The sequence below is a fragment of the Natator depressus genome, chromosome 1 (genome assembly GCF_965152275.1).
Source record: "Natator depressus isolate rNatDep1 chromosome 1, rNatDep2.hap1, whole genome shotgun sequence".
NCBI lineage: Eukaryota > Metazoa > Chordata > Testudines > Cheloniidae > Natator > Natator depressus.
In genome coordinates, this window is record NC_134234.1 from 110,173,511 (window position 1) to 110,199,890 (window position 26,380).

The window sequence follows — 26,380 nt, forward strand, 5'->3', positions numbered from 1 at the left end:
CTTAATTTTTCAGAATCATTCTAGCTATCCAAAACTCTATGGTTGTAACTTGCAATTAGTTTACAGAAGTAATATACTCTTTGCTCACTTGTGCTTTTACCCCAACTCTGATGGATGTAGTTAGATGCGACATTTTCATTGATTAGTTTTTTATTAAATGGTACACATACAGCAGTTGTAAAATGTGTAATACTAAATACTGCTATAAGCTACATAGGCTAATTTTCAAGTCACTTCTTCTGCAGTTATTGATTTGTTGTATCCTAAAACAAACAATATGACTGACTAAACTACAGAATATAATGTGTTAATGCATGATACAGTTAGATTTAAATACACTTTTTGATTTATACATTTTATACTAAGTGGATAAAACTAATGTCTAATGAAATTACATTGCAAGCTAGTATTTCAAAACATCAGGGTATTAATGTTTTTTGCAGCAATTGAATTGCTTCTACAATGGCTTGGTAAAGAATTATTAGTTGTAGCCAGAAAAGTGACTAAAATCGACATCTTGGTAATCTGTTCATGCTTCTCATGAATCATATATGCTCAATTTAGAGGAAAGCCATTTCATACTAGTATTTGTGTTAAAGCATCAACATACAGTAGCCATGGAAGAAGAACATTCTGTGTACACATCAAGAAACATTACTACCTTGCTTCATGTATTGTAAATTATATCTTGATTTTTAGATGGTTGGATGATATTTCAATACTGATATTTACAAAATGTCTTTTGTGAAACTGATATCTGAGCAAATTTTATATGGAAATCATGGGAAAAAATAAATATAAAATAATGTGGTGACATTCAAGTCACTTTTCATACCACACAAACTTTTCTGAAATGGCTTCATTTGTACCGGTATGCCTAATCTTGTATTCTCATTTTGAACTCCACTTTTCCTTCATATGGATCATGAGGGTTATCTGAGGTAATTCCAGTTCCAATGACTCTGCACACAACGGTAACTTCTGCATTCCTTGTAATGTTGAGAAATTTCACTGCTACCAAAGGATTACTGTAGTTGGGCTGGGATGAAAGAAAGATCTTTTAACCTTCTTTTGAAAGCTTGAACTATCAGTTTAGAAATACAACCTATGAATTAAATTTTGGTCAAATTCACATAATTTCACAGAGATGTTTCAAACTGCTGATCTGATAAAAACATGGGGGAACAAAACCACAAATTTGAGTTCAGAAACACATACCTGTGCTTTCTTTCCATAATAAGGGAAATAGTGAAGGTTAAAGGTGCCGTTGACTGGGTAATATTGTAGTTCAAGTGGGCTGAAATCATCATGCTATTTTTGAAGGTAAGAAATCAGATCTGTTAGCACTCAAACTATAAACCAGCACTCAGTTTTCAACAAGATGAAATTCATTAAAGACAAGTGCAAAGCACTACACTTTAAGAAAGAAAAATCAAATGCACAAATACAAATGGGAAATAACTGACTAAACAATAGTATGGCTGAAAAGGATCTGGGAGCTATAGTGTACCATAAAGTGAATATGAGCCAACAATGTGGCGAAGTTGCAAAATAGGCTAGTATCATTCTGGGATGTATTAAAAGAATTGTCTATTCAGTACTAGTGAGGCATCAGCTGGAGTACTGTGTCCAGTTCTGGGCCCCACATATGGGCAAATTGGAAAGAGTCCAGAGAAGAGCAACAAAAATGATAAAAGATTTAGCAAACCTGACCTGAAAGGTTTGAAAAACTAGGCACGTTTAGTTGTGAGCAAAGAAGGCTGTGGGGGGGACCGGATAACAGTCTTCAATATGTCAAGGGCTGTTATAAAGAAGACAGTGAGCAATTGTTCTCCATATCCACTGAAGGTAGGACAAGAATAATGGGCTTAATCTGCAGCAAGGAAGAGTTAGGTTAGAGATCAGAAAAAACTTTCTAACTGTAAGTACAGTTAAGTACTGGGATAGGCTTCAAGGGAGGTTGTAGAATCCCCACCATTGGAGGTTTTTAAGAACATTAGATAAACAGCTGTAAGGGATGGTCTAGATATACTTGTTCCTGCCTCAGCACTGGGGGCTAGACTAGATGACCTCTCAAGGTCCCGTTTAGCCCTACGTTTCGGTGACTGTACAATTCTAAGTATTTTATAGCTATTAAAACCTAAATAATATGCACAGACCACAGCTGAGCAAGCCATACTTTATCAGCCAGCACTTGACAACATGCCTAACCTCCTAACCTCCAAAGCGTAACAAGATGTAACCGATTCAAGGGTATCTGCCTGAGTTTTCAGAGAGCCTGAAACAATTGCTCCAAGTTGTGAACTCCCCTGTTCATTTCAGATACCATTGATGATATTTTAAAGAAGTGGTTCTCAAAGCCGGTCTGCCACTTTTTCAGGGAAAGTACGTGGTGGGCCAGGCCGGTTTGTTTACCTGCTGCGTCTGCAGGTTCCACCGATCGTGGCTCCCACTGGTCGCGGTTTGCCGCTCCAGCCCAATGGGGGCTGTGGGAAGGGTGGCCAGCACGTCCGTTGGCCTGTGCCACTTTCCACAGCTCCCATTGGCCTGGAGCGGCGAACCGCAGCCAGTGGAAGCCGCAATCTGCCGAATCTGCAGATGCGGCAGGTAAATAAACCAGTCCGCCCGCTAGGGGCTTTCCCTGAAAAAGCGGTGGACCGGCTTTGAGAACCACTGCTTTAAAGGCCAACTATTTCAGATACTCATGATACTTAATTTAATTAGTTTGCTGGTTTTCAAAGCATGGAAGAAAGAGGGGAAATATCATATTATAAACATCTTTGATATCCAATATCGAAAATAAGTAATTTCTTAATCTAAAGAATAAAAAGAATTACAAGCAAATTTTTAAAACCCAATTTAATTTCATTTATTTAAAATTCTAAAATATGGGAAGACCTTAAACAACACATAATAGAGTTAAGTGGGATATATGATTCGTTTCATTTTCCTGAAGGGAGCCTCGGCTTTCAAAAGTCTGGGAAATGCTGCTATGTGGTATCTGAGAGAGACATGCCCTATAGATTGGAAAGATTCTTTCAGCATGTTGCATATTCTGTATTACAAAATACATAGTTCCCTCCCTTTATGTGAAGCAATTAACTGTTCTGATAGCTGAATGCCAATTTTGTAAATAACTTTTTTTCTATTCTGGACACATTTTATTTATATACATTCTTCCTTAAAGCCTGATCCAAGCTCATTGTCATCAATGGGTTGTGTATCAAGCCCTGTATCACTGAAGGTTAGAAAATTTGCAGTAATGTAACTATTTTTATATAGTTACACTGGTGCAAACCTAGAGTAGAGGCACACTGCATAAGTGTTAACCAGAGCTGGTGCTGGTGTGATTTGCCCAAGTAATTTACTATGTAATTTGCACCAGTTAAAAAAACAAACAAACAAGCAAACAAATGAAGCCAGTATAGCTATGACATGAGAAAAGGGTTCCCCCCCCTCTAAATTATAACTAAACAAACCTTTTTCTTAGCTTGATGTCCTGTATACTAACTTTTTGCCAATAGTAATTTTATAGATGAATAATAAATCCTGGAGATAAAGTGGTACTAGTGGAGAACTGATAACATTCAAAGTTAGTGTGACAAGTATGTTTGGTTAGTATAATGTCTGATTTGGTTAGCAATATCTGAACAATGTTTTGAAATGAGTTAGAATAAAGAAATTAACTTTCTATTTTCTTACAGTTTCCTGGATCTGAAAGGTACGTGCAGGTAAGAATAAGTCTACTAAAGGAACAATTGGATATTACAGTGAATTGTAAATTGAAAAGTGTTTCGTTAGGGAAATGATGATTTTCAAAGGTGCAAGAGTATCCATAAATTCTGTTGAAATCCATGATAGCTGTAGTGCTTGGAACCTTTGAAATGTGAGCACTCCGTACTTACTTGAGCTGTACAGCTCACTCTTGGTGCAGTACCATTGCCAGGGAGAAAATTGATAATCTGAAACATAATAAATGTTCACATTAGTCACCTCAGAATTATTTATAATGTAAAAACATTGGCAAAAATGATGTATTTAGATTTGCATATTGCTTTGGCTGCCTTTGTCTGGATCTTGGTAAGAATTGTGAAGCTTCGATCATTTTTCTTGTATGCAATAATAAAAGTATCACGAAGTATCCTATTTGCAATGTGGAACACCATCGTTTCCTGGCTTTTTTGTCCTTAGTGAGGCTAACTAATAAAATTGCATGCACTCATTTGGAGACTAGTGTTCAACAAGAAGAAATTTCTTAATGCATTAGTAAAATTAAAAAGAAAAGGAGTACTTGTGACACCTTAGAAACTAACCAAGGTGCCACAAGTACTCCTTTTCTTTTTGCGAATACAGACTAACACGGCTGCTACTCTGAAACCAGTAAAATTAAAGTTTTTAAAAGTTTTGCTGCCCTCCATGACCTGATACATCAGCATTGGCTTGGGTTGAGTAAACAGGCACATCCTTCTCAGGTGCAAACTGGCAGGATCCCCATCACCAGTAGCAAAGACAGAAGGAAGTAAGCACCACTGGGGAGTGAGAGGCAGGACCTCCCCTTCCTCTCTGCTGAAGCTTGAGCTGGTAAACCCTCTAAACAAGGCCTCACTGGAGAAAGTGGCAGCTTTCTCTGTTCTTCACCTGCAAAAACCAAGTACACAAGCTTTCCTCCCACAGCTAGATCTTGCAGACATTAGTTTCCCCACTGTTGCTCAGATTTAATTTATTTGGTACTTGTGATGTCATAATTTTAATAATTCTCCAGTAACCCATAGGATCATCCAGGAAAAAGACAATACCTGAATTTCTAATGCAAAACTGAGTTAGATTCATCAGCAATGGGTGATATAGAAACCACTAGCATGGAAAATTATTCTTCTATCAAACATTAAATAACACATCAGTCTTTCTTTTTCAGTACTTTAGGATTAGTACTTACTCTGTTCATTTTTATAATTAAACATGGTTTTCCTTCAGGAAATCCAAAAGTGGAATTTTCCAGGCCAGAGCAGTTTTCAAGCATATCTGATGTGAACTTGCAGGAGTATTTTGTTTTGTTTGGTCCAAGGAATGATTTTTGAAAGAAGTATTTCTCACTTGTGCAGTTGATGTTGGCATGTTGTGCAGTTGTATTATATGCTATATCAGTGTAAAACAAACAAACAAAAAATTAATTCCCCCATATCCTGGTTTGTGGCACTGAACTATTTCCCTCACAGATTGTAATTTTTAATACCATGCTCCAGGGGTTTTTTGTGGGAGAACTAGTTGTATTTCTAGAGAGAATGGAATCAAATAGTATTAAAAAGGGCAAATAGTTTTTGTCTGTGAATTATAGAAAGTACAATGTTAAAATGGAGTGAAGGTTGACAGTACATATCAATAATCTAGGATAAATTCCATTATGAGGATGTTAAAATTTATCCTCAAAATAATCATTAGAAATTCAGGAAGTTCAAAGTTAGGGGTTTAACTTAAAATAAATTCCAACATATATTAAGGTATTAGGGCACCAAAACAACTTTAAATATGCCCTGTAGTGAAACCAGGCAATAACCACATGACTACAATTAAGGCATATGTGTGAGTGGTCACATATGAGATTAAACTTTTTTCTTTCTTTTTTTCCCACCTCGTAGTGTCACAATATGAAGATCATTCGGGGAGGTGGAGTGAGGGAGGGGCAGCGAATAGGTCTATCATGGTGCTGCATTTCTTGAATCACCTATTTTACATTTGACTCTTAATTTCATTAACAGGTTTACTTGTAAATTTTCAGAAAATTTATTCTATACTGAAAAAATGTACTATTTTATACTCACAGTGCTGTAGTTATGGGAAGATATGCTGTGTTTTCCTTACAAAGCAAAGACACTGAATCTCTATTTTAAGTGCAAAACTCAACTCTTCCTTTACTAGGGAGCAGTGATCTGTGCTTCTATAATGTTATGTTTATATTTAAATAAATCTTATTTCTTTTCATACCCGAAAGAAATTTGTGAAGAGTTGTTACATATTTCTCCCAGGAGTTTTTGTCAGAGATGTTGTAAAAAATTTCTAATCCTCCTTCACCATAGACATCCGGTCGTAACGTCACCCCTATATTTAAAAATGAAGAAAAGAGAAGTGTTTCAGGTATTGATCAGGTATTGATTTAAACTAACTACAGATGTGACACTGAAATGAAAGCTGTCAGTAGAACTCCACTGAGCCCACAGTCACTGTTGGAAGTGATTTTAATCATCCTGCACAGGAATGATAGCAATCTTCAGAGGATGTATTCAAAAATCTATGCTACTTGTGAAATGCTTTTCTTTTCAAGTATGTCTCCCTTATTTTCAGAATGCCCTAAAATGCAAGTGCCACTGATGTCATATTTCATTTATACTGTATTTCCCCCCAGCACTTGTTAAAAATAGTGGGTATAACTATCATATCAAATCTAAAAGCCAAAGTATGTTTCTCTGTGAAATGACTTTCCAACATGCCAATTTAATGTTTGACAGTAATTATTTTGCCAGTAAACTTATTAAATGTTGAGAGAGGGTATTTGACCACAGACAAGTAGTAGTATTTGTAGAGTTACACATCTAAGTGTTGTTTTCCCATCCCCAGTTTAAAAATCCTAATTAGGAGCAGCTGTATACCTACATAAATTCTCTAATGATTGGCTTAACAGATTTTTTTTTTTTTTTTTTTGCTGCTCCCTCTCCCATCTATTCACATTTTCAAGTCCTAATCTTTATTGCTAACTCCATGTTTCTTTGTCCACCTTATTTTTACTTTTACTGTATGCCTTATTTTTTTTGTCATTTTTCTTTTCATCTTTTGTTCTCTCCCTTTCTATATCACTTCACTTCCATGGTTCTGTTTCTATAAATCTCACATTACTTCTGTTTTTTCCTGAGTGTGCAGTGTCTGAAGAGACTTGACGGTGCCGCTGTCAAGGACTGGAGAGCTTAGTCCTGTCTTGTTTAGGAAATAAGGGCCCATTTACAACGCTTCTGTGGGACAACCCATAGAAAGGGAGGAAATTTCCCTGAAGTTCCTCTTGCAATTTCCCCTGATTTATTCACTGAAAGGGCAGGTTTAAATAGGTGACAGGGCCTGGCTCACAAACCCATTAGAACCTCTGAGAGCCAGAGGATGTCAGGACCCTGATCCTGTGCCCCTGCTTTGTGTCCTCAGCACCCTGACCATTCCTCTACACAGGAACTGGTGTTGTGAGAAATGAGTGATTTAGATACATCAACCATACGGTATGAAATGGACAGAATTTATGACTATACCTGGTGATTTTAATCGATCTTGATAGTCCGGTGTATATGGATTGATTGTCCTCATTAAGGAATATATGGCGAGTGAAAACAGCCCAGTCATCACTATGTAGAAAGCAACGTAGTACAGACTGATCCACACTGTAGGGAAAATGTATGATTAACAATATCAGGTTAAAGTGAATATTGTGAGTAAGTCCCTCCCTGCTGTGTTTTTGTTTTTAGTAGATGCTGTCATGACTAAAAAGCTTGAAAGGAGTAGGAAAGTGGAGATAGTAATCCAATGGACGGAATCTTTGTTTGAACTTGACTTCAGTGGGAGTTGAAGGTACTCTGCATCTTCCAGAATTGTGCCTTAAATTTGGTGTTTTGGTCTTATCTATTAATTTAAAAAAACTTTTTTTCTGGAGAATGTTGTAAATTTGTTCCATTTTATAAGGAACATAGTGAAGGTGTGGAGTAACATACCACTGGATATTATTTAGTGACTGATCGTTTCTTTCTGCTCATACATAAATTTGGATAGCTTGAAAGAAGGGGCTAAAGGCTACCCATTACACAAAAGTTCATTACATTTTTTTACGTAACTGGTGATCAGCACAGATTATAAATTGAAAAATCAGTGCAGCTTCTTGGCATGACTATTTTTGCATGTTCACTCTTCTTATCTGCTCGTTCCATATGAAGGATATAAAACAGTCCTGATGAATTTCACTGACAACACCAGTCTGCTAAAAATATGATTTGGTCACAAATCCCATTTACACTTATTTCACACTTTATCATCGGACCTTCTCTGGTAAATCCCTTCTCACTGCCACCTGATTTACAATGGTGTGAGATTAGAACCAGGCTCTGTTTCTTCATACATGTCTGTAAAATACCTAGCACACTGTTAGTTCTATATAAGTAATTAATAAAACAATCCACAAGGACTAAGTGGGGGAAAAAAAACTCACTAATTTTTATCATATAACCCCTGCACCCACCAACATTAGGAAAGGTTAATTTTAAGTAGATTTTCTTTTACATTTTAAAAATTGCTGTTAAGATCCATTATATTAAATTTCAGCTCAGAAAAACATCTTACAGGCAAATCTGTTATCTCAGGAAAGGAGTGGGGAAGGGAGAGAGTAACCTGCAACTGCCATTAGTATCTGTAGGACAAGAAACCTTTTTAAAATCAATCAGAGGACGGCTTCTTTGAATGTAGAACATGAAACGTTGTTGCAAAGGCAGGGTTGGTTATGGATGGATTGATGGGTTGAGCTGAAACGTGCATCAGTGTGCTGGGATAAAACAGCAGATTTACTAAACAGAAATTAAATCAGAAAAATCATTTTGGAAAGGCAAATTATATTTCCAGTTATTTGGATCTCAATTTTATCTTCACTTGCTTCCCAGATGGGCCTGAAGAGAAAAAAACAGATCCTGTTTCATAGAATCATAGAATATCAGGGTTAGAAGGGACCTCAGGAGGTCATCTAGTCCAACCCCCTGCTCAAAGCAGGACCAATCCCCAACTAAATCATCCCAGCCAGGGCTTTGTCAAGCCTGACCTTAAAGACTTCTAAGGAAGGAGATTCCACCACCTCCCTAGGTAACACATTCCAGTGTTTCACCACCCTCCTAGTGAAAAAGTTTTTCCTAATATCCAACCGAAACCTCCCCCACTGAAACTTGAGACCATTACTCCTTGTTCTGTCATCTGCTACCACTGAGAACAGTCTAGATCCTGTGTTATCCTGATGTTTTTATAGGTATTAGTTCCAGTTCCTACACAAAAACTGCAAGGTCAGGCCCCCTCTAGTTAATCCTGATATCAGAATCATGTCATAACTATAACACGTAGATATTAATAATTATCTTAATTTGCATCCTGGACAATAATTTGAACCAGAATGGTTTAAAACGATTCTCATACTTGAGGAAAATACTTGGATCAGTTTTTCTTTATTAAAATGGCCTATCTGGTTATATAGCCAATTGTTAATATTTATCCTAAGTGTGATTGCCTTTGATATGGTGTCTCTAAACTGGTCAGAAATGTTAGAAGTCCTGGCTAAAGACAGCTCAGCTGTATGCAGTCTGGCTTTGGTAGAAATTCTGAAAAACACTGACTTGCCATAGTTTATTTTAATAATTATTTATCAGTTTCACAAATCATAGAATCATGTGCATTAGATATGGAAGTCAAAGGGGATTTTGCCATTGACTTGAGTGGGTGCAGCATTAAAAACCTTAGTTCTTTTAATCTTTCCATATAAATCAACCCTGCCAGCACCTTAATCATTTTGGTTGCTCTTCTCTGTGCTTACTCCATTTTTCCAAGTGATTCTTTCACTGTGTTGTTTTAAGTCATTCTTAAAGCCACACATTTCATCCTAATGGTTTTTCGGGAATTTTAGTTACGGCAAAAAAATCCTTGAATATGTGAAACAATTAAGAGATTCCAAATCTCCTCATTCAATAACTTCACAATCAGAAACATTTCAGGAAATGAACTCATGCTTTAACAAAATCTGTCATCAACCCCTGGGATGACTCACAAGCATGCCACGAAAACAAGTGGTCTCCATGACCATGCAACATTCATCATCTCATCCTATCAAATTAATGAGGAAAAAACAAAAAATCATGCAGCTTTCTAACTATACTAGAAAGAAGAAAATATTCTTGTTTTTGTAGACTTATGTGACCACATACCCCAATTAATCAAGGTCCTTCCCATTAACTGTCCTGTATCTGGATTCCAGACGAAACGGTTGAAATTTTCCATCCGTTGGCTGCAAGTCTTCTTTTCATTTAAAGCTGCCATTTTCTCCAAAAAAATAAAATAAAATAAAATCCCAAACACACAGACAACCCCCCAAAACCCAAAGAACACGAGAAACCAAGAAATTCAACTGATGCCCAAACAGCTGGTCAAGAAGAATACTCTGCTTTTTATACTTTTCTTCCCTGAAGGTCAAACAGATTACACCCGATATCATTGAAACTACCTAATGGCAAAATGTTGTCCTGTATAAACATTGCTGATAAAGTACAATGTTCAGGTTGGCAAAGAAAAATTAGTTGCTATCACATGTCCTTCTATTTTCTCTTTAATACCTCAGTAGATCTCCAGTGTTACACATTTTGTACAGCACCTTTAGAGCTTGTGATACATTCAGCTTGATAACTTTATCTGCTTTGATAACAGCTAAGGAGAACTGCTTCCCTGCATTTTTTCTTTTTTAAATAATCTACAAAGATTGGATCAAATTCTACCCTTACAGCACACGAAAGCCCAATCAGATCCTTGGGGTTGCATGGGGAATAAGTTGTAGCAGAGTTTGGTCAATTATCCATCCAGTTTGCCACCTTTCACAAGTAGACGGGGAATTTCTCCCTGCTTTCTACTGGAAGAGTTTTTATAATGCACTCTCTGATTATATTAACTTTGGCCACACTTAGGACACTGGTCTCATTCACTTCATATCCCTGTTTCATTCACTGTACACCACCATACCAAATGAAGCAATGGTCCTATGGGAAAAAATGCTGTGTAATAAAGGACAGTATTGTAATACATGTGTATAATGAAGCAGAGGTAAGATTGTGTGGGCAACCTTAACTTTATCTTTCCTGTCTTTTGATTGTTTTACTTCACAACCTGAGGCTCTGATCCCTCGAAGATATTTGCTTCTCTTTGTGCACCCTGAGTAGTCCAGCTGAAATCAATAGTTGTGTAAGTCTCTGTAGGATCAGGACCATAATGTACTTTTGTCTAGGTTTTTTTTCAGAAAAAAAGAAAGGATGTACACTTAGGACTCAATCCATTTTAAAAAGAGTGGGTTATGATAAGTTCCACTAGCACACAAAGAAATAATGGTTCAGAATTTAGATTAAGATCCTAGAGCTCTTGACTCACTATGCTTTTAACCACACTGCCATGCTTCAGCTTTATTAATCCGTGTTAACCTACTGTCAGAAATATCTAGGGTTAAATTCAGGTCTCACGGAAGTTAACAGCAAAACTTTCTAAGAATTCAGTGACACCAAGTTTTCACTCCTAATGCATAGCTGTATCTGGTATGTCTTGATTTGCATTCATTTCAAAGGATATTGTATAGGAAAAAACTTTAAAAAGAACTGATATTTTCTTTTGATTATTCAAATAATTGAGACAGTTGCTACTGACCTTAACATTTGGAGTAACAAAACAGTTAAGGTTTTCAACTAAATAATGCTGGTTTCCTGGATACAGCGTGTGAGATTTTGTGCATTTCTATTGGATTTGATCTGCCAGAAGAGTACTTTAATAACCTAATATTTTATTACTTGTTTTACAGTGATAAAGTATGAGTAGGGCCAAATAGAACAACAAGAAAATCACAGACATTTGAGGAGTTTCTATTTATTTTCCATAGAAAGAAGGGGAAGACAAGCAAGAAGCTCATTCCAGTAATCACATAATTTAACAACAAATCTGCAACTGAATAAATGGTGAGTTATGAGTTTTTGAAACATTACAGAAAATAAGACAAGGAGATCTGGCAATGGATTTATTGTGAGGAAAATCAAATAACTACTGAGAGTCTATAAGGAATGCCAAGGTTCTTGCAAAATTCCAATTTCAGAGATAAGGTGAAAAGAACTTAAGGGAGAAAGCGCTTACTAAGGGAAGGAAAGTATCAGGTCCTAAAAACATTTCAGTTTTGTCCATATCTAATATCAGACATTCAGGTGCATCTAGAAGACAGTAAGCAGATATTTAGTTCTGCTTCAGTGCAGGGGACTGGGCTAGATGACCTACTGAGGTCCCTTCCCGTCCTATATTTCAATGACTCTAAGTGTCTCTTTTATATTAACTTTATAATTCATGTTTATATACTTGCAGTTTGAGCTTATAGAAGGTGTTAGGGTGGGGGAATGTGCTGAAGAAGTTGAGGGGGTTTTCAAGGCAAGAAGGATGGGGCAACAAGGGGAAAGAGATTGGGGAAGTACGGAGGTGGAGGGACGGCATGGGGGAAGAGGAAGGCAGGGATGTGGGGAAAGGGAAAAGCGGGACAAAATGAGAGAGAGGAAGTAGTAGGTGATAGGAAGGGCCAAAATCGCTGTTCATGTATCTCAGCAGCCTGGATTGGTCTGGGCTCCATTGCTCCATAGGGGGTACAACTATGTACTCAGCTCCTATGCAGCTTTCCATGAAGTGTTGCAGGGAGGAGAGCCACCTCTCGCATTTCTAGCACATGGGCCATCAAGCTGCAGGGCTTTGAGGACCCCCACCAGTAAGAGGTGGCAACACAACAGGGTCTCCCACTAGCACAAATTTTAAAAAGTGGTATTGAAGCCCTCAAATTTCTACAGAGCAACAGGGAGCTGCACAGCCCCCTGATGATCACTTTGGAGTACATCAGTGCCAAGCTAACTCACAGGTCTTGTATAATCACAAACAAATGGTTCATGTTGATCTATCCATTTAGGAATGTTGTCAAATGTTTCATTAATTCCCCAGCACAAATAGAGAGCCAAAGGCACTTAATCTTGCTAATACACAATTTAATAAATCCTTTCCACAGTCAGTTCACTACCACGAAATCCGTTTGGAATCTCTACTACACACGACCTATAAACTTCTTGAACATAAATCCTCAAAAGAATAGACCCTTTTACTGAGCCAATTATCCCTGTCAAACAGGCAGGCTTCCGGCCAAAACGTAGTTGTTGTGACCAAGTTCTGGCACTCACAACTCACACTGAAGCTGGCTGTCAGAAAAAACTAAAGGCTGGTGCAGTATTGGTTGACCTGCCATAAGCATATGACACTGTCTAGATTAAGGGCCTGATGCTGAAACTTGCTAAAAGTATAACTTCCTACCAAACACTTTGCTTGCTGTGGACCATGCTGAGTGACAGATGCCTATGGACAGGTTTCAGAGTAGCAGCCGTGTTAGTCTGTATCCGCAAAAAGAAAAGGAGTACTTGTGGCACCTTAGAGACTAACACGTTTATTTGAGCGTAAGCTTTCATGAGCTACAGCTCACTTCATCGGATGCATGCAGTGGAAAATACAATGGGGAGATTTTATATACACAGAACATGAAACAATGGGTGTTACCATACACACTGTAACAAGAGTGATCAGGTAAGGTGAGCTATTACCAGCAGGAGAGAAAAAAAAACCTTTTGTAGTGATAATCAAGTTGGGCCATTTCCAGCAGTTGACAAGAATGTGTGAGGAACAGTGGGGGGGGGGGGAGAAATAAACACGGGGAAATAGTTTTACTTTGTGTAATGACACATCCACTCCCAGTCTTTATTCAAGCCTAATGTAATGGTGTCCAGTTTGCAAATTAATTCTAATTCAGCACTCTCTTGTTGGAGTCTGGTTTTGAAGTTTTTTTGTTGTAATATTGCCACTTTTAGGTCTGTAATCGAGTGACCAGAGAGATTGAAGTGTTCTCTGACTGGTTTTTGAATGTTACAATTCTTGACGTCTGATTTGTGTCCATTTCCGGTTTGGCCAAAGTACATGGCAGAGAGGCATTGCTGGCACATGATGGCATATATCACATTGGCAGATGTGCAGGTGAACGAGCCTCTGATAGTGTGGCTGATGTGATTAGGCCCTATGATGGTGTCCCCTGAATAGATATGTGGACACAGTTGGCAACGGGCTTTGTTGCAAGGATAGGTTCCTGGGTTAGCATTTTTGTTTTGTGGTGTGTGGTTGCTGGTGAATATTTGCTTCAGGTTGAGGGGCTGTCTGTGAGCAAGGACTGGCCTGTCTCCCAAGATCTGAGAGAGTGATGGGTCATCCTTCAGGATAGGCTGTAGATCCTTGATGATGCGCTGGAGAGGTTGCACCATCATAGGGCCTAATCACATCAGCCACCACTATCAGAGGCTCGTTCACCTGCACATCCGCCAATGTGATATATGTCATCATGTGCCAGCAATGCCCCTCTGCCTTGTACATTGGCCAAACCAGACAGTCTCTACGTAAAAGAATAAATGGACACAAATCAGACGTCAAGAATTATAACATTCAAAAACCAGTCGGAGAACACTTCAATCTCTCTGGTCACTCGATTACAGATCTAAAAGTGGCAATTCTTCAACAAAAAAAATCTTCAGAACCAGAGTCCAACGAGAGACTGCTGAATTGGAATTAATTTGCAAACTGGACACCATTAAATTAAGCTTGAATAAAGACTGGGAGTGGATGAGTCATTACACAAAGTAAAACTATTTACCCATGTTTATTTTTCCCCCCTACTGTTCCTCACACGTTCTTGTCAACTGCTGGAAATGGCCCATCTTGATTATCACTACAAAAGGTTTTTTTTTCTCTCCTGCTGGTAATAGCTCACCTTACCTGATCACTCTCGTTACAGTGTGTATGGTAACACCCATTGTTTCATCTTCTTTGTGTATATAAAATCCCCCTACTGTATTTTCCACTGCATGCATCTGATGAAGTGAGCTGTAGCTCATGAAAGCTTATGCTCAAATAAATGTGTTAGTCTCTAAGGTGCCACAAGTACTCCTTTTCTTTTTGCAGATGGGTGTATCTGGGTAATAAGACCAGCTTTCTCCAGACCATAAGCAACAGGCAACCACAAAGCTCTGTACTCACGCCAGCCCTTTTTAATATTTACATAAGTGACATGCCTCCAACTAAATAATGAAAATTTGGATATGCAGATGACCTTGCCATGACAATACAAGCACCAAACCTTTATGACATTGAGAAAGCATCAACTGAGGACTTCCAATCTATGGAACAATACTTCAAAAAATGGAGGCTCAAACCAAACCCTGGAAAAACCATCATAAGCGCATTTCATCTTGGTAATAGGAGTGCCAAAAACACACTGAAAGTAGCTTTCTGTGGTTAAAATGTGAGACATGATTACACTCCAACATATCTCAGAGTGAAACTCAACCGCACCCTCACCTTCCGTGAGAAAGTAGCTGCAAAGATAAAAACGAGAGCCAACATAATCCAGAAATTAGCAGGTACAACCTGGGGTGCATTGGCACCAGTGTTTGTGAACATCTGCAATAGCACTTGTATATTTGGTAACTGAATATTGTGCACTGGTATGGAACAGATGAAGCCATGCGCTTGTGGATACACAGCTGAATACAGTGATGAGGTGCATCACTGGAACCCTTAAGTCGACTCCAACACCATGGCTACCTGTTCTGTCTAACATTCTCCCCTCCCCGCCCCCGATACATCGAACTGCTGCAACATTCTGCAAAGCTCAGCGAATCAGGAAAACAGATTTCTTCCTTTCCACCAAGACCTTGACAGTGCTCCCCACCCCAGTGTCTTAAATCTCGCAAGCCTTTCTGGGAACATTCATTTAGCCTCATGCAATTAGGCTATGATCAGAAGGAGGCTTGGAAAGCAGCTTGGGCTAAAGAAGACTGAGAAAATAAGCACCCAGTGCTGGATCCCACGCAAAAGCTTTCTTCTTGGTCACCTCTGAACCAAATCTGAACCAACCATGGTAGATGCGGACATCTAACGCACAAATGGAAAATCGAGGACTCCCCGGCGTGCGAGTGTGGCTCCCCATGAAAGACCATTGAACATATCACCACCTTCTGCCCAATTTGTAAACATGAAGGAGGCATTACAGCAATAAATTCTGCGGCTCCTGATGTAGCCATTTGGCTCGATCAACTTCAGATGAAATTGCAGTTGCTGCTCAACACCAGCCACACTAAAGAAGAAGAATAATTTGGAATGAGATGTCCACCTACCTCCCATACTGGGTGCTTTTGCATTCAGCCATTTGATGAGAATTGATATTCATTTCCCAAAAGTTAATAAAATATAAGCTTGGTGCAGAAGACATAACTCAAATAAGTAAGTTAGTCACAGTCACTGGATAAGTTCAGAAGTGCAGGTAGGACAGACATAATGGGGAAGTAAACTCGATGTAAATCAGAACAGCTACTCAATTCACTGCAGGCTATTTTTAAAATGTTGTGCTTCTTGGGGTTTTGCAACAGGGGCACTTCCTCACCCACCTTGGCATGAAATTGTGCTGGAAACATCATAAAATATTTGAGCCTTTGCTGCTTGGCAAGTTCCCTGGCTCTTTTAAAGGCTGATCTCTGTTCAGCCACATCTTTTGCAAAACCTTGAAAAATCCCCTTTGTGGCATTGCCCAAGCAGTTCTTATTTCCCCCACCAGCTAGATGCATTAGTTTTTCTTTTACAATAAATCTGAGATGTTTGACAACCTGTCCTTGAGGTTTGGCATTTGAATCTGGTTTAGGAGCTAGAGACCTGTGGGCTCTCCAGAAGTAAGGGGAAATGTAGAATTGTTCCTCTGTTGTCTTTATAAACAAACTAATAGATTGTACTGAAACAAGCATGACACGGAGACACCAGAATATTGCTGTGATCCACCCGCACATTGTCACTCCATTTTTAACTAATTCCTAGACCACGGTGAGAATTCCTAGAGGCAAGTACATTTTGCATGTTCTTCAGTGTTATCCAGATGACCTAGCTTCTAGTGGGCACATTCTTGGCTGATAAAGAAATAGAGTGAGAGACCTTGAAATGTTTCAGAGTAGCAGCCGTGTTAGTCTGTATTCGCAAAAAGAAAAGGAGTACTAGTGGCACCTTAGAGACTAACCAATTTATTTGAGCATAAGCTTTCATGAGCTACAGCTCACTTCATCAGATGCATTCAGTGGAAAATACAGTGAGGAGATTTATATACACACAGAACATGGAAAAAATGGGTGTTATCATACACACTGTAAGGAGAGTGATCACTTAAGATGAGCTATTACCAGCAGGAGAGCGGGGTGGGGGGGGAGAAAACCTTTGTAGTGATAATCAAGGTGGGCCAACTTCTGTCTTTCCAAGACCTCTGAATTGCACTATTTAAAGTTAGTAGCTGTCTTCAAGCCACTGGCATCTGTTCTGTAACACATTCATTGAACTTCAACACACCAAATAAATAGTTTTATTTAAAACCTTGTTATGCATGTGAGGTGCCATTCTTTTTTCATTCCAATTTATGCTGACTGGCAGATTACTTAGATAATAACAGGGGGTATTTCCTATTGATAACATAATAATAACATACTATCCACAGGAAATCAGGAAAACGTTGATTTTTTTTTGTTAATTTTTTTTGGTTGGGAAAATTGAAAAGAAACCTGTGGTTTTGGGTTGGGTTGACCCAAATCAAAATGTTTCCATTTATCAAACAAAACCAAAGGGTTTCATTTCAGGTCAGTTTGACATTAATCTGCATTTGTCTGAGTAGCTATTCAGGTGCCTGATGCCCCCATTCCATTGTATGAGCAGGGCTACCTGCCAGGCTACATCTCCTACGATGAACCATGGTGGCTCAGCCAAAGGGATGACCTGACAGGGAGCCAGGAGCCAAAAAGCTGTTGGAGGCTGGGCAGTGGGGCTCCCAGCTCTGGAACCTGCGAGATCCCCAGCCTGAACCAAGGTTATCATGGTTTCCAGGCTCCTTGCCATCAAGCCAGAAGTCAAGCCCCGGTTAGAGGCCAGGCTCCCAGAGCTTCCAGTCTCTCAGCTCCATGGCAGCGCTGTCCTGGAACTGCAGACCCTGGAACCCCAAGTCCCCACCAGCTAACTGGGTGAGCTGGCAGGAAACCAGGCAGGGTTCCTGCAGGATTCTCCCTGTTTGTTTCTGGAAGTCTGTTGCAACCAATACGTTTCTGCAAAACAATTTAGTTTTGTCAAATTGGCATTTTCTGACATAAACCTGTATTGTTAGGAAATTTGTGATCAGCTCTAGATATGAGGCACCTGAGTGACAGCTCCCACAATACATTGCGGCAGTTCACGCAGATACGGTGCACTGTTGAGCTGACTTGAAATGAAATGTTTTGATTTTTGTAGAATCAAAATATTTCAGAATTTTTCCTCCTTTGAAACATTTCAATATTTTGACTTTTCTTCCTGGTTTTTCCCCTCAGCTTCGATGTAACCAACATCCAGTTATTGTGGACGCTCTAGAGTGAAGTGTGCTCTGCCTTTTCCTGCCAGGCTTCTCTTGGCTTCCCAGGAATTATCAATTCCTCAAGCCTCACCAGTAAGAATAATTGTTTGAGTTAAATGTGTGTAGTTTTAAAATGCAATTGTTTACTGAAAAGATGCTCTGCAAAGATGGACTTGCAGGTGTCCATGTTTATTGGGACTCAATGAATGTGGAAATCAGGAGACTCTAAAGGGAGAGTTCAGGTGAGTTTAAATATGTTTTGAATTATCTTTCCTGAATTGTAGTGCTGTTTTGATAAAACTTTTTTACTACTTTTGTTTGCAGCTATTGTCCAATATTTGAAAATTATACAGATGGTGCCTGAGTGGCAAGAAAACACATCTTGTCCACGGGAGAATATAATCTCCAAAATGTAAACTAGCTCTTCGGATAATATTTTCAAATCTATATTTATTCATTTGTCCTAAAACATATGTACTATGTACTTTGGTCTTCTAAAAAATAATATTAGAGGAAGTTTACAGGATTCTAAGAGAATGCAAGAAGATAAAGCTGCATTGAAGACATCCATTATTAGTGGAGTCAGTGTTTAAGGAGTTCTATAAAACTTCTATTGGGAATCTGGGGATTTTCTAGCTTTCCATAAATTAACTGCCTCATCATGTGTTTGTTTGTTTTTTCCAGAATGCCGGAGGGAGAGATTTGAATCAAATGGATCTATGTTACGGATTTTCCTGAGGGCATGCTGAATTGTGGTGAAATTTGCCACTTTCTTTACTTGGGCATTGGGGGAGGGTATGTATTAATGAACTGGGAGAACGAGTGGGCTTGTACCCTTGCAGGCGGTGGTGGTAAATGTGCAGGGTTATTTGTTATTGGTCAATGAGTTTTTCTGATCATTGGGATCTCCCTGATTCTGGCATTTTGCTTTAGCGTATTTGGAGCCAGTGTGGTGCCCAGCTCCACAGCAGAGTCCCAATTTCCTCCACCTCCTTGTGCAGAGTTATCATAGGTGATCTTCAGCATAAAGGGCCTTGCTCGGTCAGCGTTGCTCCTTCCTCATAACCATTTCTGAACCATTTTCAGCTCTACCACCTCAGCTGCTCCTGTGGTTCCTGGTGCTGGGCCAGGGCGTGTGTGTGCACCAGAGAGGTATTTTGCACGTCACACTCCCTTGTTGTACTCGCAGCTATTTGAGAATAGCCAATGTTTACTGTTCGGTCTGTATTCAATGTCTGTCTTTCTGACCTTGGGCTGGCCACGGAGCTGAAGGACGGCCAAACCAAACATGAAGGTTATGCAGGAATTCTTGGTAAATTTTTCAGGGTTTGTGGGGCCTGGGAGAAGGGAGCCAGCAGTAGACGTAGCAATGCCCCTCAGAACACATTGTTCCACCTTTCAGAGGGTGCAGTGTTCACTTCCCTTTGAGTCCAGCTAGCTCTGTTCTCCTGTGCAGAGGGTGGGTCAGAGCATGGCCCTGTCTCCTCCCTTTCCATCATCCATTATGGGGCAGTTAGCACTGTTAGGACCAATCCTCGGGGGCATGCAAGGACTGCGACAGTGCCCTGCCCCCTGTAGTGGTGCCAGGGGGCTGAGAGAGGCTTCATGTCATCCTCTCTGTCTTGCATATACATACATGGGCCAGGCACAATCTGGCCTCAGAGTTTTATTATTATTTATAAGTAATGGGGTCCCCACTGTATGAAGTCAGATCGTGAAGCTGTATTTGGAAAGGGCTGGATAATGTGACTAAATGTACTTATGCTTTTATAATCAAAGAGGTAGGTAAATGTCCCCTCTCCCCTTCCCATCTCCTTGTCCAGTTTTGTACAACTGGCAAGGTGCATTGGGGTGGTTTACACCTTCCCTGAGGCATCCGGTATTGGCCACCAGCAGAGTCAGGGCACCAGACTTGATGTATCAAAGCTCTGATCCCATATGACATGTTGTCACATTATTCCTGTGGGAAGATAAGATAATACTCTGCATAAATCAATGATGATGCATTTTTACAGGCACTGAATAGCTGAGTATTGCTGGATCACTTAAATATACTTTATAAATAATCCCTTATAAAATGTCATCATCTTTTCCTCAGCAAGCAATATTTCATAATTGAATAGCGCTATACAAGTTCTAAGTATTATTACTAATTACTATTATTCATTAAAGATAATGGGCCTAATTGCCCTAGTGGAAGGGCACTAAAGGGAAGGAAGGAGCGATTTCTCCACAATCACGCTGCTGGAAGAGGCAAGGTTTTCCCCAGCCTCAAATAATATGATCTTGGATCAGCCCATGGAAATTCTATAGATCCAGGCATTCGCACAGGTAAGGGGGAATCTTCCACATGGAGGTCCCCTGCCTCCTATGGTTCCAGCTCAGCTCCTCAGAAGCATGGCATCAATAGTGAGCACTGCCAGGGTCTCCCCTAGTTGCAGTTGCCCCAGGGAGGCTCCCCTTAAAGGACTGTGGATGCCCACTGGGGGGCGGGGGTGAGAGGGCATGGAAAAGTCATACAGCCTCATGCTGTGATACCTTTTTGCCTTGAACTCCACAGGGCAGATGAAGGTGATAAAAGTCCTCCCTTGAACTCTGCCCCTGGCCTGCCCACTTTACTTCTGGATTACCCAGTATATGCCATCACTCTGCTTCCCCTGCAATGCAAACCCCTACCACAGAGTGCACTTTGCAGTGTCTGGGAGGAGAGGCAACACTGAAGTGGAAGAGGAAGAGGTCTGTGCCTGGAGTGCTCCTGGGGGAATTCTGTGCCACTGCGGCACAGCAGAAAAATGCCCCCTACAGATTCTTTTTATTTTCCACAGAAAATCATTTCTGTGAGGAAGCAAAGAGAAGCTGCACCAGTGCGGATGTGTCTGTTCTGGCAGCCGGGGAGAGGTAAATCACTGGGAGGAGGGGGGGTCTGGGGATTCCCTGACTGGCCAGGGATGTTAGTCCTGGCTGGGCGGGGGGGGGGAGGAGGAGGAGGATGGAGCCAGAGTTCCCTCTCCCCGCTCCTCCTTCCCTTCCCATCCCTGCACAGAGCAGCTGGGGCTGGGTCAGAGAAACCCCCAGAAACTTCCCCTGACTGCAGGAAGTTCTGCACTGTGTGTGTATGGGGGGTTGGAGGGGGGCCTGGCGGAGGGGTGGTCTGGCTGTGGGGGGTGAGGCTCAGTGGTGTGGGGGTTCTGGGTGTGGGGGGTAAGGCTTAGTGGGGTGGGGAGGCTGGCTGGATGGATGGGTGTTGGGCGGACAGGGGGAGCAGCTCCCCATACAGTGACCCCCTCCCCGTACCCAAATTCATACCCCCTCCAAGCCTCACCCATTGCATTAGGTCAGGAGCCCCCCTGAACCGAGACCTCCCCACACCCACAAACCCCCACTGAGCCCCCCCCTGCACCCATCCGCCTGCCCCGAGCCTCACTCCCTGCATCAGGAGCCCACCACACCCAGAGCCCCCTCCCTACTGAGCCCCAACCAGCTGCACGTTGACCTCCCCCAAGCCCCACTCCTGCAGTCGCCCCCCCCCACTGAGCCCTAACCACCTTCACCTGGACTCCCTTGCAGAGTCCTATTCCCCCTGCACCCAGAACCCCACACTGAGCCCCAGTGCATCCAGATTCCCCACACACACACACCCAGACCCCTCACAAGCTGCCCACACCCAGATTATGCCCCACAGAATCCTGGTACTCTTGAGGGAATTCTGTGCCAAAACATTAAAATTTTGCAAAGTTCTGCCTATTTTAATTGTCAGAATAACACAAACACAATAACAATGTAATCACACCATTTTCAATTATTTTGGTCATTTATTTCAAAATACTTGTCAGCAAATAATTGAAAACGGTGTGATTATATTGTTGTTTTGACAAATAAAATAAGCAGAATTTTAAAATATTGTGCATAGAATTTTTTGGTGCAGAATTTTCTCAGGAGTAATGGAGGGTCCCCCTCTGCATAGGGACCGTGGAGGCATCACTGGGATCTTCTGTTGTTATCAATGAAATGATCCCAGATAGGCTTTGGAGCTGACCGCTGATTGGAGTAAACAGGGGTTTCCAGTTTCTTTTCTTTGGCCAAGGACCATTTTCTCATGGCTGGGTTAAAAGGGCAGCAGCTTAGTGGGTTACATTAGGCTGGCTGTATCTTTGCAATGGAAAAAATAGACACCTCTGATATTTGAATTCTAAAGGAAAGTGTAGAGTACACTGACTATTAGCAAATGCACCAAAATCTGTGGCGAGAACCTAAAACTGTGAGATCTCCTATTTGTTTGTTTTTTATGTCCATAGTTTTTGCTGTCCCTGTTCTTTTTCTTTTGGATTGTGCTGTGTGTCCTCACAGTCCCCTCCATTCAGCTTGTCCCAACAGCACCTCCTGCATCTGTCAGGTTGACAGGAGAAAATGCACTAACACTTTTCAAGCATGGGGAGCATGATGGTTCTTCTTCTGACCTTAAAGCATCAAGTTTCAGCCTGAGCAGCTCTAGCCAGTACAGTGGTAAAAATACCTGCGGCTGGTCTACACTTTGTGATCCCACTGTCACTAGCCCCTGAGGAGTTGCTCTGTGGCTACAGCAATACTGTGGGGTTTCAAGTAAAAGCTTGGTGCGGAGGTTAGAAGTGCTGGGATGGCAGCGTGACCAGCCACCTGAGGAAGGCAGTGCCTTCCAGGGGCGCTGGAACAATTTTGATAGTGGGGGCGCGCTGAGAGCCATTGAACCAAACTGTATATAATGGCATCCGCTTTTGTTGCGGTTCAAATACAAGACAGGACAAGCTTTAAGCAAGCAAGTAGGCTGGTCTGCCGATGGGCTGGTCTGCCTGTCAGCTTTTCCACCCTCTCCTTTATTTCTCTCTCTCCCCCCGCGCATTACATACTCCAACAGATAAAAGGAATACACTGGCTTTGTATAATTTTCTTATTTACCAATTTCTATCTACTGCATTCCTTGCTCTCGGGCCTTGAGCCCTGTCCTGGGAGGCTTCCCACGGTTCATGTCATCTGGGCGAGATTCCAAGGTTCATGCCCTTGAGAGGAGCCGTGTGTGCACTGCTCCTGCACAACACTCAGAGTGTGCCCTGAATGTTGCCAAGTGCATGAACCCTGCATGAATGCTACACACTTTAAACCAGGGAATGTGGCAGCACCCCTAGTTCCAGCATCTATAGTGCCTTCTGCAAAACAGGAACTCCTCCTCTTCAGAACCTGATGGGACCCACCTCTCGAACCTGCTCTCCTGGAGTAGTATCCTCTCCTTTCCTTACCTCTCCTTGCTCCTCCTGGCCAAGAGTTGGCTGATCCCTCTCTGGAATCAAACAACCCCCCTCTGCTCCTTTTCTGAGAAATTTAAAAATCTTAGTTCTGAAAAAATTTGCCAGATTAAGTGTGAAAGTAAATTTTATGAAACCCAGGTAGGTAATGTTGATTCAAGGAGGGGGCACTCTTGTTTCTGAATTGACCCCAGTGGCAGTGCTAACCCATTGGGGATCTTAAGCAGGAATATTACCCCACCCTCCCACAACACATAATAAAAAGCAAATAGGAGACCCCTTGAGCTGCTTAGGGCTCTAAGCAACTGCTTAGCCTGCTTATGCCTAGCACCGGCTCTGATCAAACCAATGCCACGGCATAGTGTTATGGGGCAACGTGCTGCGGCAAGTATTGTCTTTCAGATGAGGTATAACATTGAGGTCCTGACCATCAGTGGCCAATTAAAGATCTGAAGTCACTTTTCACAAAGTGAAAGCTAGCTCTGGTTTCCTAGCTTCATACATTAAAGCCAGAAGGGACTATTGTGATCATCCTAAACCTAGTCCGACCTCCACATAGCACAGGGCACAGAATTTCATCTAGGAATTCCTGTATCTAGCCTAAGTGTCCTGCCCAAATTCCTGTTTGTGTAATTACATTCTTCCTCCTCCTCAAATGCCCAGTTTAGTTTTGAATGGATCCAGTATTTTTAACTTGTTATAAACTGTTGTGTAGTGTAGCTTTTAAACAGTTTCTTTCCACTTCAGAGGAGGCTTCTGTTCTGTAATAGGTAAAATGATTCCTGTATGTGGTGGCATTGCTGCAAGTCCATAGTTGAGATTTCTTTGAGATTTGCATGTAAAGCAAGTCTAAAATCCCTCTATTTCACATTTTAATTACTTAATCTAGTCTTCACTTTTTATACAATTATCATGCTTCAGAAGACACCTGAACATGCCAGCTGGAGCCAGGGGCCAAGGATCTGGCCCATGTCAGTAAACATGAAGAATGAGAAAGCTAGGCACAGAAAGGTAATAAGATAAAGTTTTCATTTCATGTTCAAGGTTGTTTGTTGAAGGAACTGATTATTCACTTGCTGGCATGCAGAGCTGGCTTGAAATATGTCTGAGGTAGATGCATGCTGCCCCCTTGTGGCTAATAGGAACAAAAAGCTGCAACACGGCTTGATTTGCCTCTCACATCAGTCTTACCATAGACTTTAATGGGGTTCCTCCTAATTTACACAGCCCGGCTGTAAGTGAAAGGAGAATCGGGCGTTTTAGTCTTCATCGTCAGAACTGGAGAGGCTGGGGGAATCTATGCTCCCAGTCTTGTGAAATTTTGAAATCTATGCTCCCAAGCTTGTGCTAGAAGTCTGAAAGACAGATGGCTGCATAGGTAGACAGAACATGTAAACAGATTCATTCATTTTTCCTCCCATTGATTGAAAATAAGCCAGTAAAATGGATGGACTCACACAGAGAAGTTTAGTGAACTCAGCAAGTTCTTCTATGAAGCACTACAGGAGAGACAGCGCCACAGAAGCACATCAGATTCCAAAATGGAAACTGATGAAGTAGGAGCAAATAATACATTAACTGGAGACGAGGTGAAGCTTGCATTGTATTTTAGTTGAACACTTCATGCTTTTCCCTGAAAACTGACATGATCTTACTCTAGTATTTCTGCTGATATGAATAGAATTGTTCAATTCAGCCTGGACTGAGTTTTCAAAGATTCAATCCAGTTAATAGGCATAGTATCTGTGATGGACAAGACCCACTTACCACAGCTATTCTTGGCTTAGTCAGCAGTAGGTTTCCTTTAGCTCTGTTTCCTTTTATCTTAGATCACTAGTGCATCTGGAGTCTCACACCACCAATGTACACGTTACACCCACAGGGCCTGCCATTCTACTGCACTAAACTCCAGTGCTTATAAGAATTGCAGAACTTTGGAAATGGAACATTATGTATTTTCTAGTAAGGTTTTTTTTCTTGTATTGAGTAGTTTTCATGTATTTTTTAGGACGATAATGGTTGCTGTTCCAAATGGCAACCCCAGGTGATGGTTGTTCCTAAAACTAGCAGAGGACCATGAGATTAATGGGTTTTGCTCTATCCATACAGTGAGTGTAATCTGTACCAAGGAATGATGTTACCTACCAGGGCTGTGCTGGGCCCAGAACAAGCCCCCATATCTCTGTATTTATTTTTCACTGACTTTCAGTCCCATCCTTCTGGGATCTATTTAAGGGCCAAAGTAGCAAGACTACTCATCTTTTCCATGGTGATTGTTGCAGCAGTTTTGCCTATGTTCAGACTGTGGGATCGAGTCATGTATTTCTGCCACCTAAGAAATGGAATGCCATGACATGGTGAGATTTCTGATTATTTTGGCCACACTGAAGCATTCAGGGAGCCTATTCGCTTAAGTGGGACACAATATTTTCTGAACCCAGATATGCCATATATTTTAAATACACACACACTCTCTCTCTCTCTCTCACTCACACACACACACACACACACACACACACACACACACACACACACACACACCTGTGTGCCAAATTGCAACCCAGTGCTTATTAAAACTTCCAAGGATTTATAGTGAAAAACCTAGCAAACCTCTTCATGGTTAGTCTGTCAAATGCCTCAACAATAAATATAAAATATTGGTGCTAAGTTTGAAAGTAATAACATCAATTTAACATATTTCTTCTAAACACCATTAATAATCATTAATATCATCTGCTATTGTTGTTTGCAGTGTTGTAGCCGTGTTGGTCCCAGAGACAAGGTGGGTGAGGTAATATCTTTTATTGGACCAACTTCTGTTGCTCGAAGC

At 40.9% G+C, this 26,380-nt stretch overlaps 1 protein-coding gene across 1 annotated transcript; it reads right to left on the bottom strand.

Annotated features, from left to right (window-relative positions):
• Positions 1 to 877: 877 nt before the first annotated feature.
• On the bottom strand, positions 878 to 10,092 carry ATP4B (ATPase H+/K+ transporting subunit beta). The gene is made up of 7 exons (XM_074944835.1): positions 9,981 to 10,092; positions 7,287 to 7,415; positions 5,983 to 6,096; positions 4,937 to 5,136; positions 3,906 to 3,962; positions 1,219 to 1,311; positions 878 to 1,039 (listed from the first exon to the last, which is right to left on the bottom strand). Exons 1-7 carry the CDS (start codon positions 10,090 to 10,092, stop codon positions 878 to 880), a joined length of 867 nt encoding a protein of 288 aa, XP_074800936.1.
• Positions 10,093 to 26,380: the final 16,288 nt, after the last annotated feature.

Coding starts and splice junctions, on each gene's coding strand:
- ATP4B (XM_074944835.1), bottom strand. CDS start 10,092: ATGGCAGCTTTAAATGAAAAGAAGACTTGCAGCCAACGGATGGAAAAT. Junction 7,416..9,980: donor AAGGACCTTGATTAATTGGG/GTATGTGGTCAC, acceptor TTTTCCCTACAG/TGTGGATCAGTCTGTACTAC. Junction 6,097..7,286: donor AGATCGATTAAAATCACCAG/GTATAGTCATAA, acceptor TTTTAAATATAG/GGGTGACGTTACGACCGGAT.